Source organism: Procambarus clarkii, chromosome 6 (assembly GCF_040958095.1).
Source record: "Procambarus clarkii isolate CNS0578487 chromosome 6, FALCON_Pclarkii_2.0, whole genome shotgun sequence".
NCBI lineage: Eukaryota > Metazoa > Arthropoda > Malacostraca > Decapoda > Cambaridae > Procambarus > Procambarus clarkii.
The window spans coordinates 45926294-45942077 of NC_091155.1; the positions used below are offsets into that span (position 1 = coordinate 45926294).

General features: G+C 43.8%; 1 protein-coding gene across 1 annotated transcript in view; it reads left to right on the forward strand.

The window, feature by feature from the left end:
* Positions 1–15784, forward strand: part of LOC123754085 (metallo-beta-lactamase domain-containing protein 1) — a gene marked incomplete at its 5' end in the record, with an annotated part of 110516 nt that overhangs the window by 71220 nt on the left and 23512 nt on the right. Inside the window, 1 exon segment of the mRNA XM_045736245.2 lies at positions 474–638. Coding sequence (XP_045592201.2) covers positions 474–638 — 165 coding nt within the window.

The window sequence follows — 15784 nt, forward strand, 5'->3', positions numbered from 1 at the left end:
TCTGTCTACTCAGCCACCGGCTCCTCAAAATCCTTGGTCGCTCTCTCTCAATACTTAGGCTCTCACAGCCAGCACAGATGCTGACGATTTTTTTTCAAGGTGGTATCTGTTTACAGGAGTCCTGAGGCACAGGATGTGAGCCCTGTGTACCTGCGGGAGTTTTGAATCATTCCCTATACTTTGCCTAAAAATGCCAAATGGTGTTCTGTGTACCCTCGATCCAGTGCTTCAAGGCGCTCTGTGCAGTGCAGTGGTTAAATGAGTGGAACTTGTTTAACTTTATGTAGAACTGACATATAACTTTTCATTTATACAATACTGTAAACTTATATAAAATAAAATTTATATAATAGTTTTATTTTCAGAAACTATTCTAAAAAAATATAGAGCTGGGGTGTAAAAATAGTGTAAGAAATTTAAAGGTTCATGAATGAACTGATTCTTAAAATTATAAATTTTTCTCTTATCTTTAGGTCTTGACTCGCATGGGATATGCTGTGATGACATAAATTATGCTGTTGGAACGCATGGACATTCAGATCATCTTGGAAACCTCAATCTGTTCACCAAGGCCAAGCATATTGTTGGGTATATAGTGTCACATGAAGATGAATTCTTCATCCATCCTTTTGACACAGGTTTGTTACACTGGCTTATAATCCATAAAAACTATTGCAGATGATGAGTCACAATAACATGTCTGAAAAATGTTGACCGAACCACACTAGAAATTAAAGAGACGACAATGTTTTGGTCCGGTCTGGATCATTATCAAGTCGATTGTGATGAGACAAGGGAGGCAAGGGCATTAAAGCCGGCGCAGCACAATGGTAATAAGTAGGCAAGAGAGAGCGGGTGAGGAGATGGAAATCTTAGAGGAAGAGACGAGCAAGGCAAAAGGTACAGAAGGTAAGGTGCAATAAAAGTTGTAATAATAGGAATAAGAAAAGGATCATAAGAGAAAACAAGAGAAAGAAAAACAAAGAAAAGGGAAGGGTAGGCTTATGTTAGGTCATGTTTGTTAGAAAGTTTAGAACATTTAACCCAACATGAACCTTAGTCCTGGCTTTGATGCTGTTGACTCTTCCCTTTCTCAGTATATACCCAAATGTTCTAAATTTTTTAACAAACGTGACCTAACATAAGCCTATCCTTCTTTTTTCTTTGTTTTTCTGTCACTTGTTTTCTCTTATGATCTCTATCTTATAACTATTATTACACTCTTTATTACACCTTATCTTTTGTACCTTCAAGATGCCTTGCTCGTATCTTCCTCTAAGATTTCCATCTCCTCGCCTCTCTCTTGCCTACTTAATGCCCTTGCCTCCCTCGTCTCATCACAATCGATTTGATAATGGTCCAGGACAGACTGAAACATCGTCGTCTCTTCAATTTCTAGTGCGTGGTTTGGTCAACAATAAAAACTATTGTATCATTATAAATCACATCTACACCTGTTTTTATATACAGTGGTACCTCAGAATACGAGTGTCCCTGTATATGAGTTTTTCAGAATACAAGCAGGATTTCCTCGGAAAATATGTCTCGGAAGACGAGGGTTACCTCGGAAGTCGAGTTTGTTGATACGCGTACAGGCCGACCTAGCGCGTGGTGGTACGGCGATCGTCGCCTCTCAACCCTCAGTTTACCAGTGCCTCGCACCCAGTGACTATTCCACGTAAATTCTTCACCCGGATTTTCAGTGTTTTGTTGAATTTTTGGTCATTTGACCATAAAAGATATTATATATCTCGCCATGGGTCCCAAGAAAGCCAGTGGTAAGGTTTAACCTAAGAAAATAGTGCTGCGTTTTGGGCGATCGAGTAATTACCTAAGTGTAATTACCTAAGTGTAGTTACAGGATGAGAGCTAAGCTCGTGGTGTCCCGTCTTCCCAGCACTCTTTGTCATATAACGCTTTGAAACTACTGACGGTCTTGGCCTCCACCACCTTCTCACTTAACTTGTTCCAACCGTCTACCACTCTATTTGCGAAGGTGAATTTTCTTATATTTCTTCGGCATCTGTGTTTAGCTAGTTTAAATCTATGACCTCTTGTTCTTGAAGTGCCAGGTCTCAGGAAATCTTCCCTGTCGATTTTATCAATTCCTGTTACTATTTTGTATGTAGTGATCATATCACCTCTTTTTTTTCTGTCCTCTAGTTTTGGCATGTTTAATGCTTCTAATCTCTCCTCGCACGTAGCTCTTACCCTTCAGTTCTGGGAGCCACTTAGTAGCATGTCTTTGCACCTTTTCCAGTTTGTTGATGTGCTTCTTAAGATATGGGCACCACACAACAGCTGCATATTCTAGCTTTGGCCTAACAAAAGTCATGAACAATTTCTTAAGTATATCGCCATCCATGTAATTAAATGCAATTTTGAAGTTAGAAAGCATAGCATATGCTCCTTGCACAATATTCTTTATGTGGTCCTCAGGTGATAGTTTTCTATCTAGAACCACTCCTAGATCTCTTTCTTTATCAGAATTCTTTAAAGATTTCTCACATAATATATAGGTTGTGTGGGGTCTATGTTCTCCTATTCCACATTCCATAACATGACATTTATTAACATTAAATTCCATTTGCCAAATGGTGCTCCATATACTTATTTTGTCCAGGTCTTCTTGAAGGGCATGACAATCATCTAAATTTCTTATCCTTCCTATTATCTTAGCATCATCAGCAAACATGTTCATATACAGTGGTACCTCGCATAACGATTGCCCCAAAAGACGAATATTTTGGGTAACGAACGGCCCGATCGGCGTCAAATCGTCCCGTATGACGAACGCTGGTTTGAGTAACGTCAACACCACATGGTGGGGTCGCGCTGCTGCTTGCACATTCTTAGACGCCTCCGACGATGCACATAAATTATGTTGTTCTTGTTTAAAGATGCTAATGATGCTGGGATATAAAAGGGTGACTGCTGAGATGTTGCAAAGCATTGACGTTTTTGTAGGAAAAAAGAAATGAAATATCTGATATACAACAAATGTCAAAAAAGTTCGTTCGGTGTTCGGCAGGTAGGCTGCTCCATTATAACAATCTTTCTTTGTTTCAAATGTGTTCCATTTGTTTTTTATTTGTCATTTACGTCTCAATAATGGAGAAGCCTACCTTACATACACTGAATAAACCATTATGACATTTTCCTTTCTTCAAATGTGTTCAATATTTATTTTTCATTTGTCTTATAGCAAAAGGTTCGTTCGGTGGTCGGCAGGTAGGCTGCTCCATGTTTCTTACATACAAAAAACGTAAATAATAAAAAAATATGAAGAATTTTGAAAACCAGTACAAATGTCAAAAATGTTCGTTCGGTGGTCTACAGGTCGACTGCTCCATGTTTCTTAAAAAAAAAAAAAAACGAAAAATAAAAGAACTGTTGAAACAATTTGAAAAATGGACAAATGTCATAAAGGTTCGTTCAGTGTTTGTCGGGTAGGCTGCTCCATTATTGAGACGTAAGTGATAAATACAAAACAAATGGAACACATTTGAAACAAAGAAAGATTGTCATAATGGAGCAGCCTACCCAACAAACACTGAACGAACCTTTTGCTATAACGAATATGAAAGACAAGGGCTGCTGGCTGGGTTAGTAGTGCGTGAGCAACCATTTGTAGCACACGTGCCTCTGGCTCTCAAACACCTGTCCCACACGGTGTTGAAAGACTGTACTCAGTCAGTGCAATTCAGACCCTATTGTTTGAAGAACATAAGGGTCATAACATTGGTGAAGCTAGGCGCAATAAGGGCTTAACACAACGGTCGGATGCCTGTGATACAGCACCTATGAGGATGATACAGCGAGCGTATCCAGGTGTAGCTCTGAGCCCCACCCTTGCCATCTCTAATGTATATAGATGATACATAGATGAATCGTTTTCTGCGTTCAGTGATGATGCATCTGATACAAGTAGCATAGATGAACAGTGTTAGCGGCTTCCATGGTGGTGGTGTTCATTGATATTTTTAAGAATACCTGAATCTTTTCCTGACTGATGGACACTCTTTGAGGCTAGCTGAATCTCTTCCTGACTGATGGACACTCTTTGAGGCTAGCTGAATCTCTTCCTGTGTGGGACCTTACAAAGCGATCTTTTCAAGACTACCTTACAAATTGAGCTTTTCCTATAATCGTTTCAATACTACCTTATGCTTTACAAGCTTGGCTACATACCACCTACAAGTACTAAAGCCAAGGGTGCACGCGAGTGCATTATTTGCAAGCACACAGAACGATGAAACAGGAAACAAAAATCTATCTGTAGCTGGTGCAAGGAGAGCAAAGTCGCGCTGTGTACCATGGACTACTTCGTTGACTATTACGCACCTCCAAAGTACTGAGTAATTACCTAAGTGTAATTACCTAAGTGTAGTTACAGGATGAGAGCTACGCTCATGGTGTCCCGTCTTCCCAGCACTCTTTGTCATATAACGCTTTGAAACTACTGACGGTCTTGGCCTCCACCACCTTCTCACTTAACTTGTTCCAACCGTCTACCACTCTATTTGCGAAGGTGAATTTTCTTATATTTCTTCGGCATCTGTGTTTAGCTAGTTTAAATCTATGACCTCTTGTTCTTGAAGTTCCAGGTCTCAGGAAGTCTTCCCTGTCGATTTTGTCAATTCCTGTTACTATTTTGTATGTAGTGATCATATCACCTCTTTTTCTTCTGTCTTCTAATTTTGGCATATTTAATGCTTCTAACCTCTCCTCGTAGCTCTTGCCCTTCAGTTCTGGGAGCCACTTAGTAGCATGTCTTTGCACCTTTTCCAGTTTGTTGATGTGCTTCTTAAGATATGGGCACCACACAACAGCTGCATATTCTAGCTTTGGCCTAACAAAAGTCATGAACAATTTCTTTAGTATATCGCCATCCATGTATTTAAATGCAATTCTGAAGTTAGAAAGCATAGCATAGGCTCCTTGCACAATATTCTTTATGTGGTCCTCAGGTGATAGTTTTCTATCTAGAACCACTCCTAGATCTCTTTCTTTATCAGAATTCTTTAAAGGTTTCTCACATAATATATAGGTTGTGTGGGGTCTATGTTCTCCTATTCCACATTCCATAACATGACATTTATTAACATTAAATTCCATTTGCCAAGTGGTGCTCCATATACTTATTTTGTCCAGGTCTTCTTGAAGTGTGTAATACAGTGTGTTACTGTGTAAATAGTATGTGAAACTGTACATATTGTAATATTAGTGAATTTTTACCACGTAATATTGTGACTAAACATTTATTGTGGACACATTACTGACACATGTATCACAGTTTCATGGAAAATTATGAACATTCTACTGTATACATATTGTAAAGGTCACAAATATGCATCATATACGATAAAAGAAACAAATAAAACCGCATTGGAAATGCATAGGAAAAATATTTGAAAATATATTTGTGGCAACACGCGGTGCTTGAATGGCCTGCGCGACCGTGTCTGGGAGCTTCACACACGGGCGACCAGCCCCTGATGACGTCACAGCGCACCTTGTCCACGCCCTCACAGCCAAAGTAAGTGGAATTTGGTAATTATTTTTACATAGACATGTTCAGGGACGGTAATTTATCATTTTACAAAGAAAAATTATATTTTGGGGAACATTTGATGTCATGCACACTAGGGAAATTTCACAATAAACACAGTGCATCACACTGGTTACATGGGGGACACTCGTTTTGTATGACGTCCGTTTCACATGACGAACATGGAACGGATTAAATTCGTTATGGGAGGTACCACTGTAATTCTGTATACCAACTGGTAGATCATTTATGTACACAATAAACATCACTGGTGCAAGAACTGAACCCTGTGGTACTCCACTTGTGACATTTCTCCATTCCGATACATTGCCTCTGATTACTGCCCTCATTTTTCTATCAGTCAGAAAATTTTTCATCCATGATAGAAGCTTACCTGTCACCCCTCCAATATTTTCTAGTTTCCAGAACAACCTCTTATGTGGAACTCTGTCGAAAGCCTTTTTTAGGTCCAGATAGATGCAGTCAACCCAACCATCTCTTTCCTGTAATATCTCTGTGGCTCAATCATAGAAACTGAGTAAATTCGATACACAGGATCTTCCAGATCGAAAACCATACTGTCTGTCTGATATTATATCATTTCTCTCCAGGTGTTCTACCCATTTAGTTTTGATTAGCTTTTCCAATACTTTCACTATTACACTTGTCAATGATACAGGTCTATAATTGAGGGGGTCTTCCCTTCTGCCACTTTTGTAGATTGGAACTATGTTAGCCTGTTTCCACATGTCTGCTACGATTCCTGTACACAGGGATGCCTGAAAGATCAGGTGAAGTGGAATGCTGAGCTCAGATGCACATTCTCTCAGAACCCATGGTGAAACTCCATCTGGACCAGCTGCTTTGTTCTTACCGAGCTCCTTTAGCATATTTTCCACTTCATCTCTAGACACCTCTATCCGCTCTATGTTGTTCTCTGTAATTCTTATTGTGTCTGGTTCTCTGAAGATTTCATTTTGTACAAACACACTTTGGAACTTTTCATTTAATGTTTCACACACTTCATTTTCATTTTCCGTGAATCTATTTCCCATTTTCAACCTTTGGATATTATCCTTTACCTGCAATTTGTTGTTTATGAATTTGTAGAATAGGCCCGGTTCTGTTTTACATTTATCCGCTATCCCTTTTTCAAAATTTCTTTCTGCCTCTCTCCTTACTGCTGTATAGTTGTTTCTCGCATCTTTGTATCGCTGGTATGTTTGGGGGTTTGGCCTCTTCCTATACTGATTCCATTTTTGTGTCTTTTGGTCTCTTGCCCTCTCACAATTTCTGTCGAACCAATCCTGTTTTCTGGCCCTGCATCTCTTTTGGTATAAATTTTTTTGTGCCTTTATCATATATTTCATAAAACTTGACATACATCTCATTCACTTCCTTGCCTAGCATCAAGTCTGTCCAATTATACTCACTAAAAAAATTTCTAAGGTCACCATAATGTCCTCTCCTGAAGTCTGGTTTTTCAACTGCTTCAACCTCCTTATTTTCTTCCAGCTTATAACGCATTGCATACTTTATTCCCAATAAGACATGGTCACTTTTACCCAAGGGAGGAAGGTACTGAATGTGAAATATCTCTTCCTCCTTCCTGGTAAATATCAAATCTAGCATGGAGGGAACGTCCTCTTTCCTCATCCTCGTAGCTTGAGTGACAACACTGAAAAGTGTATACTCTTTTCACTGTCCTGACATTAATTTTTGATTTACGTATTTAATTTTTGTACCAGTGTGTTTGCAATATAATGTTCTATAAGAACATTAGTATAAAATGTCACACAAGGATGTGTTAGACCGGCACCAAATAAAAAACTACGTCAATTACACTTATCGTGTCACAATGGTCTTACCTCGATGGTGCAATGCTTCGCAGTTCTCCCAAATAGGCTATGCGGCTATTAGAGAAAACGGAAATTTCATGGCGGACATTTTCAAACTATCCCAAAGTCGATCTCATAACAAATAGAGTTTATAGAAATATTTTTTCTCGTGACTCGTGAGCGAGTCCGCTGTGCGACCTCAACACAAAAAGTGGTAATGCTCTTGAGCGCCGTGATAACGCTAAAGTGTTAAGAAAATGTGTGAAGTATGGGAAGAATTGCAAAGTTTTGTTGAAAAAACTCGCCCAGATAAAGCTGTAGCAGGCCATTGCATTGACCTTTTAAATGACAATGTGATGTCTTACTACTGACAAGTGTTACAATGTAGGGAAAAACAAGTGTCTTTAGACAGATTTTTAGTAAGACAAGCAAGTCTTAGTGGTATGCAGGCAAAACGTGCCAGAGTGTGCACACCAGTGAAGACCTCACTGCCTGATGTTATAATGGAAGGGGACTCCCCTTCCAAACAGTAACACCTCTTCTCCTCCCTCCTCCTCACCATCTTCCATCTTCCAGCAAGGTAAGTAATAACTTGAACATAGTTTTGTAGGTTTATTTAGATGAATTAGGTATAAAAACTTAGTTTGATGTGGGTTTTTTTGGGGTAGTCAGGAACGGATTAATTCATTTCCCATTATTTCTTATGGGGAAATTAGCTTCAGAATACGAGTTTTCGGAATACGAGCTGTCTCCAGGAACGGATTAAACTCTTAAACCGAGGTACCCGTGTACTTAAAATTTCAAGATTTTTTCTGTGGGGAACCCCGTCGGCTCCCTGAAGCTATCTGAACTGTTGTGTCCTATATTAGTTTGTCGTCATTAGTCACTGGAGTCCTTTTGTCTACCGGGGCCAAGGAGCCAGAACCTGGTCCCCTCACTGAGGTACAGGGAGCAATGGCCTATGAGCACTTTACATTTAACCCCTGGGGCTGGTCTTGCAATTATAACCTGCAACACACCCAGGTTCAAGAAATAAAATAATCAAATTTTTTTTTTCGTTTGATAAAAGTGTTCATTTGTGTTCCGTGATCACAGGAAAAATACAAAAAAATCGTAGGTGGTATATTTTGTCCGCAATAGGGTGGGGAAATATGGCAAAAAATGAGATGTTGACATAGCAAGCGCCGGAGGGGGGTCTTCTTGCCACAAAGATATTATTACCCAATTATTTCAATGTCTGATTTTTTTTCTTTTTTTTTTTCTGGGGGAGCCCCTACGGCTCCTCGGAGCTAACCAGGCTGATATGGATACCCTAACTATTTTGCATCAGTCAATGTGGGGTGGAGTTCTAGGCCTACTGGGGACCACGAGCCAGAGCCTGGCCCCCCCCCTCCTCACAGAGGCATGAGGACCAATGGCCCATAGAAATGCACATGTGATTTGGAGCATTCTAAATCTACCATTGACCAGGACAGGTACCCAGAAAGGAAAGCATCACAAAACAAACACCTATTCTGGTTAAAACAATGAAAATCGCCACTGAATGGATAGAACTCCCCAAAAGAAAAACGAGCAAACAAGCATGAAGTCACACGAGCCGCGCCACATGTCTGCGCAGCTTCCCCCGTCCCTGGGAGGGGGAAGGGGGAGTCCCAGACCCTCGCGCCGGTGATCCACACCTCAGTTCCTTGGCTGATGGGATCGTGCACAGTTGTGTGGCTCCTGCTCCAGTCTTCTTCAGTGCTGCTCTTCCAGTGGTCGTGCGAGCTAGGAGTATTATTCTCAGGTTCTCGGGCTGCATGTGCTTAGGATCACCTTCCCTGAGTGCCCTGTAAGTACCGCCCTTGGGGCTTGGGGGTTCTCTTCCACAAGTCACCTTGGGTCTACCTCTGTTGGTTTTTTGCTGCCTGGCGTTTGGCCGCCCCGAGTGTATGGGGGTTTTCCTCCCTTGTTTCCCTTGGGGTACGTGGTAGTTGTTTTACTGGTGGGGCGCTGGGTAGTGCATAGCTAGTTTTCACCTATAACAATGGCCGGCTCTGTTCTCTTCGGGTACATTGTTTTCTTGCGAGGTTTTCTTTTCTTTTCTTTTTCTTTTTGCCTGGTGGGGGTCTGCCTTGTTTTCTCTCCCCCCCCTTATATTAGGGTGGTTTGTGTGGTGGCACCCCCTGCTTCGCCCTCGTGAGTGGATACTTCTCGGGAGTTCAGCTTTTAGCAGTTTGCTTGGTAGTTTTGGGATGCCGGTTAGCAGTACCCTGCCTGGGATAACCCTTAGCAGACCCAGTCTAAAGGCCCTGGAAAACTCCGTGGGGACACTCGGCTCCAATGGACGAGATCCCTGCATCTCCCCTCGCTTTGTGCGAGTTTGAGGGTTGCTCTGTCCCCTTGTCTCAGGGCGACACTCCTTGTTTTTCCCTCCGTCGTGCTGCCTGTTGGGTTAGTGACACATTCTACCCTGAGTCCTGCATGCTTCGTTGCTTGTTTGTGGCTCTATTCACCCAGTCTGTTGATGGCATTCCTTGGGTGCACTCCCACAATATTCCCCTGGATATTGTGGGAGTGCTGAGTTTTATATGTGGGGAACACATCTAGTTCTTTCTCTGCTTATGGGTGTGGGGTGGCTGGGAGTGGCACTTCCTCCGCCTCTCCACTGCCCCTGCTCTCCTGCACAAGCATTTCTGGAGAGAAATGTTCTAAACTAAAGAAATTGTTCACGACTTTTGTTAGGCCAAAGCTAGAATATGCAGCGGTTGTGTGGTGCCCATATCTTAAGAAGCACATCAACAAACTGGAAAAGGTGCAAAGACATGCTACTAAGTGGCTCCCAGAACTAAAGGGCAAGAGCTACGAAGAGAGGTTAGAGGCATTAAATATGCCAAAACTGGAAGACAGAAGAAAAAGAGGTGATATGATCACTACATACAAAATAATAACAGGAATTGATAAAATCGATAGGGAAGATTTCCTGAGACCTGGAACTTTAAGAACAAGAGGTCATAGATATAAACTAGCTAAACACAGAGGCTGAAGAAATATAAGAAAATTCACTTTCGCAAACAGAGTGGTAGACGGTTGGAACAAGTTAGGTGAGAAGGTGAAGGAGGCCAAGACCGTCAGCAGTTTCAAAGCGTTACATGACAAAGAGTGCTGGGAAGACGGGACACCACGAGCGTAGCTCTCATCCTGTAACTACATTTAGGTAATTACACTTAGGTAATTACATGTTCCACTAGCAATGCTCCCACACTGTTACGCGGCTACGCTATCATTCCTCGATAGTGCCTATGCTCTACAGGTGAGATTCTACGGTCTGGTGTTTTGTTAGCTGGGACTCTGGACACTCATTCACTGCCATCGTTCAGCACCTGACTGCTCCCTTATATATATATGTTCCGTACCATTCTGATGTCTGACTCAAGTAGCAGTTGGGTCGGCCCATGTGTTGCACTTCCTCGGTGGTCGCTCGAGTTGACGTCGGCGGGTGCTGATTTTCACATTTGGCATTTCTCCATAGTTTTCACCTAACTTACCCTAACCTGTCATTAACAGCCTTTGACTTTTGGTTTAATGGGTTGTTAGAATGTTTTCCGCATTCTTCTTTGGGCGTTCCTCGATTTTGACTTGGGCGTCCATTGTGGGGTCGCAGAGTGTGCGTTAGACCAGTTGCCTTTCTGGTCAGTTTCTACCTTGTGGTTCAACCATATGTATGCTCCTTCTCCACATTCATATTCATCCGGGATGTGTACATGCCTTCTATACCCTCACCTTCCTCCTGTGGTTTGGATGACTTTTTCCTGTATCTTGGGGTTGGGGTTTTTGGTGCTCATGTGGGGGTTGCTTCTCCCATTAGCACTTGAGTGGTGGCGGGGGGTCTTTTTTCTCTCACTTTGTCTGCATGTAGCTCATGTGCCTTCTGTTGCCGGTGGCTTGTGCTTTTGTTCCTGGCTTCCAGTACTTGGACTGTCTTTTCATTGCATTTTTACGTGTTCCTACCTTATCCTACACGTTGTTGTGTTTCTTGATAAGTGCGTATTGGCTGCTTTCATGCTTGTGCTAAGTTGCGTTCTGTTCTTGTTCAGTTTTCCTGTAGTGGAATGGGCCCGGTGTTCTGGTGCAGCTCTACATTCTTCCTCTTCTCCTTTGTCACTACCAGCTTCTGTGTTGCATTGTCTGCTGGTGTCTATTGCTTCCAATCACTCACTCCTGCCCCTCCAGTTCCTTTTGTTGGGGCAGGGGGCGTTTGGCTTCTGGCCCTGGCTACGGTTTATTTTTGTTGCTCCTTCCAGGGTCCCTGGGGGAGGGGGGCCTTCTGGACAGAGCGTGTCTGCTCGGCTGGGTTAGTTCTTTCCTGGCTTGCATGGTTTTGTCGGGGTTCCTGGTTCCCTGGTGGACGTTACTTTTGGTTCTTTGACAGCCTTGGTTCCGGCGCGGCTTACTTGGTGTCCGCACCTAGGGGTTTTCCCTTGGCTCCGCCTCTCTTGCATGGCCGGTACATTCCGTGGTGGGACTGGTTCGGCCTTTTCAAGTCTTCTTGTCTGGTCATTTTGACTCGAATATCTCACCACCTGTTTGGTGATCAGGTGGCTTCTTGAATGTGTCCCACCTGTGTGCTTCGTCTCAGCGGCAGTATGGGGTTTTCTGGCGGTCCTTCCTTTTCCTTTTTGTCTCTTCGTAGGTGTACTGCGATCTTTTTTGTCATGGTCTTGTTCTTTCCTCGTGGTGGTTCAGGGCTGTAATCTGGCCGCATACCATCACCCTGTCTTGTGCGGCATTGGCGGAGCCGCTTCGGATTGCCCAGTTTTGTTGTTCCTTCTGCACCGTTACGTGTTGTCACGGGCTTTATTCGCCTCCGGCCTGCTTCTTCTCCACTTGTGCCATCCTGCTCTTGGGCAGGATGCTCTTTTCTCTCTCCCCTTTGGTTTGTTGTGGCCCCTTCGGTTCTGGTTTTTTGTCAGTGGTTCTCCTTCTTGGGGTTCTGGTGTTCGGTCGTTTGCGGCCGTGTCTTCTTTTCCGGTGGGGTTGCGACGGCTCTTTCTGGAGGAGTTTCTGGGGTTGTTGCTGTTTGGTTGGTTGGCCGGGGTGTTGTTTTTGTGTCTGGTTGCAGCTCTCCGCCGTTCTTTGTGCGCCGCGGCCTCTGCAGCTGGTGCTGCGCTTTGGGTTTATCCTGTTTCCCTTCTTTCTTTCTAGCCTGTCTGCAATCTCTTTCTGTGCCCTTGACATTCGTAGGCTTGTTGCGCTTGCTGCTGTCTTGGTGGCATGTCTTGGACTGACATTCGGGCACTAGTTTGTTGCTAGTGGCAGTCATACTGGGTCCTGGCTGCATGCTCCCTCGTGTATGTTCCTGGGCCTAGTCGGACCTGTGTCGCCTTGGGTCAGCTGTTGCAGCCTGTTGTCTCGACTTCGTATTGTGGTGTGAGCGACGACCACCTCCCGGATGCGTCCCTCTGTTTCCGTCTTTGGTGAAGTAGCTCTGGGGAGCTGTAAAAACCCAGAAAACCAGTGTTGAATGTAATGAAACGCCATTTTCTGGGAGAGTCCCGGAGACTCCCCAGCAACCCTCCCTCCCTCCCTCCAGTCGGTGGTCTTTTCGCATTTTTGATATCCAGCCTCAGAATTGAGGTGTGGATCGCCGGCACGAGGGTCTGGGGCTCCCCCTTCCCCTCCCGGGGACGGGGATAGCTGCGCAGACATGCGGTGCAGCTCGTGTGACGTCATGCTTGCTTGCTCGTTTTTCTTTTGGGGAGTTCTGTCCACTCGTCGGCGATTTTCGTTGTTTTAACCAGAATAGGGGGTTTGTTTTGTGGCGTTTGCCTTTCTGGGTGCCTGTCCCGGTCGATGGCAGATTTAGAATGCTCCAAATCACATGTGCATTTCTTTGGGCCATTGCTCCTCGTGCCTCTCTGAGGGAAGCCAGGTTCTGGCTCGTGGTCCCCAGTAGGCCTAGAACTCCACCCACATTGACTGATGCAAAATAGTTAGGGTATCCATATCAGCCTGGATAGCTAGGAGAAGCCTCCAGGACTCACCCAGAAAATGGTGTTTCATTACATTCAACGCTGTTTGTTTTTGCAGCAATATTATTCATTAGTGTGTAGTGATATATTTTCATAATAAAATGTGTGAACCAACTGTACAACTAAGCTGGTATGGTGAGTCAAGACAATAATTGAGGTCACTACACAGTCAGCTGATGCTCCTTCCTTCACTCGCCAACATTCCTACTCCCACTATACTGTTTGTGCTGTTTTTACAGTATATACACACATTATATACAGACAGCTACTTGGTTTATGAACTTTAGTTATCCAAAAGTTTTAGTTTCCTGATTGGAGTTGGAGTTTCATGCTTCACGAACTAAGTTCGGGTAAAGAAGCGGTCCACCAAGCTTCGCACCGGCCAAGGGTGGTGTGGATACATGGCCTAGTTTGCCCACTGACCGTGTCGTAGCAGGTATGCAAGGTATGGCCAAGCCACACACCACCGCATGGCACCATATGGGGACACTGATTAACAAAGCAGGGGCAGTATCGGGCCCCTGCGAAAGGGAGATGGAACTTTCACCGATGACAACAAAGAAATGAGCGAGCTACTGAGGAAGCAGTACGACTCTGTTTTCAGTGAGCCATTAAACGCACTAAAGATTGATAACCCAAATGAATTTTTCATGGATATGATACCAACATCAAATCATATATCAGACGTCACCCTATCCCCACTAGATTTTGAAGAAGCCATAAACAGTATGCCTATGCACTCTGCACCAGGCCCGGATTCTTGGAACTCCATATTTATCAAGAACTGTAAAAAACCACTATCGCAGGCCCTCCACATTCTGTGGAGACAAAGCCTAGATACTGGCATTATTCCTGATATACTAAAACAGCAGAGATAGCACCACTTCATAAAGGAGGAAATAAGGCAGAGGCAAAAAATTACAGACCGATAGCACTAACATCGCACATTATAAAAAATTTTGAGAGAGTGCTAAGAAGTAAGATCACAAAATACATGGAATCACAGCATCTCCATAACCCCGGGCAACACGGTTTCAGAACAGGGCGCTCTTGCCTGTCGCAGTTGCTGGACCACTATGATATGGCATTAGATGCTATGGAAGACAAACAAAACGCTGATGTAATTTACACAGATTTCGCAAAAGCTTTTCATAAATGTGATCATGGCGTTATTGCACATAAAATGCGTTCAAAAGGAATTACCAGAAAAATAGGCAGATGGATCTACAATTTCCTGACCAACAGAACCCAATGTGTAATAGTCAACAAAATAAAATCCAGCCCATCAACCGTGAAGAGCTCAGTCCCCCAGGGTACTGTGCTTGCTCCAGTCCTTTTTCTCATCCTCATATCGGACATAGACCAGAACACAACCTATAGCACTGTATCATCCTTTGCAGATGACACTAGGGTCTTCATGAGAGTAGGCAACATAGAGGACACGGCAAACCTCCAGTCAGATGTAGATCAGGTCTTTCCATGGGGTACAGAAAATAATATGGTGTTTAACGAAGATAAGTTCCAGCTCATGCGCTATGGAAAAAATGAAAATATAAAAACAGAAACCACGTACAAAACTCAGGCAAATCATGACATAGAACGAAAAGGCAATGTAAAGGATCTGGGTGTACTCATGTCGGAAGACCTTACCTTTAACCCTTAAAGTGCGCATCACTTCATATGAAGTGTAAATCGTTTTACCAGTCAACTGCGCTTCACTTCATATGAAGTGTATGGGTACCGCGCACGATTTGAATGGCCCGCGGTGTAGCTGGGGGTCCCATACGCTGCCCAGGGGCTCTAGTAAACAGCGGCCATTTTGAAAAAAAATCCAGCTCACGCTCCGATGGCATGGGAGGCCTCAGTTTAGCGAGAGTCACCATGGCGAGCGCACGGTCAAACGCCTCACGAGCACGCATCACTCAGTCCCTCACCCCAGAGCAAATAGCCCACGAATTATTCTCTGAAGGTGAAGAAAGTGTGTTTGACGATTCAGACAACGATGAGGATTATACACAGTTGTCGGGAGATAGTAGCAGCAGCAGTGAAAGTGAGAATGACCGCCATGCCATGGCGAGGCCTATACACTCTCCCATGCCTCCTCGCCCATTTTCTACCCCAATTCTACCACGACCTCACAGTTCCTGTGGATATTTTCTGTTTGAGGGTGACGAGTCAGAGGGAGGTGACTCCTTTTCTGGGTTTAGTGACTCAGATCAAAGTTTTATTGAGCCTGTGGCTGGTACCAGTGGTGTAACTGGGCGAGAAATTGTCGCGTCAGCAGCATCTCGCCCAGCCAAGCGCCACCGCATGGCACCACATGAGGCACCAAGACCCTCGTGTTCACGTGCACCCACCTCACGTGCACGTAGCCGCCGTGCTTC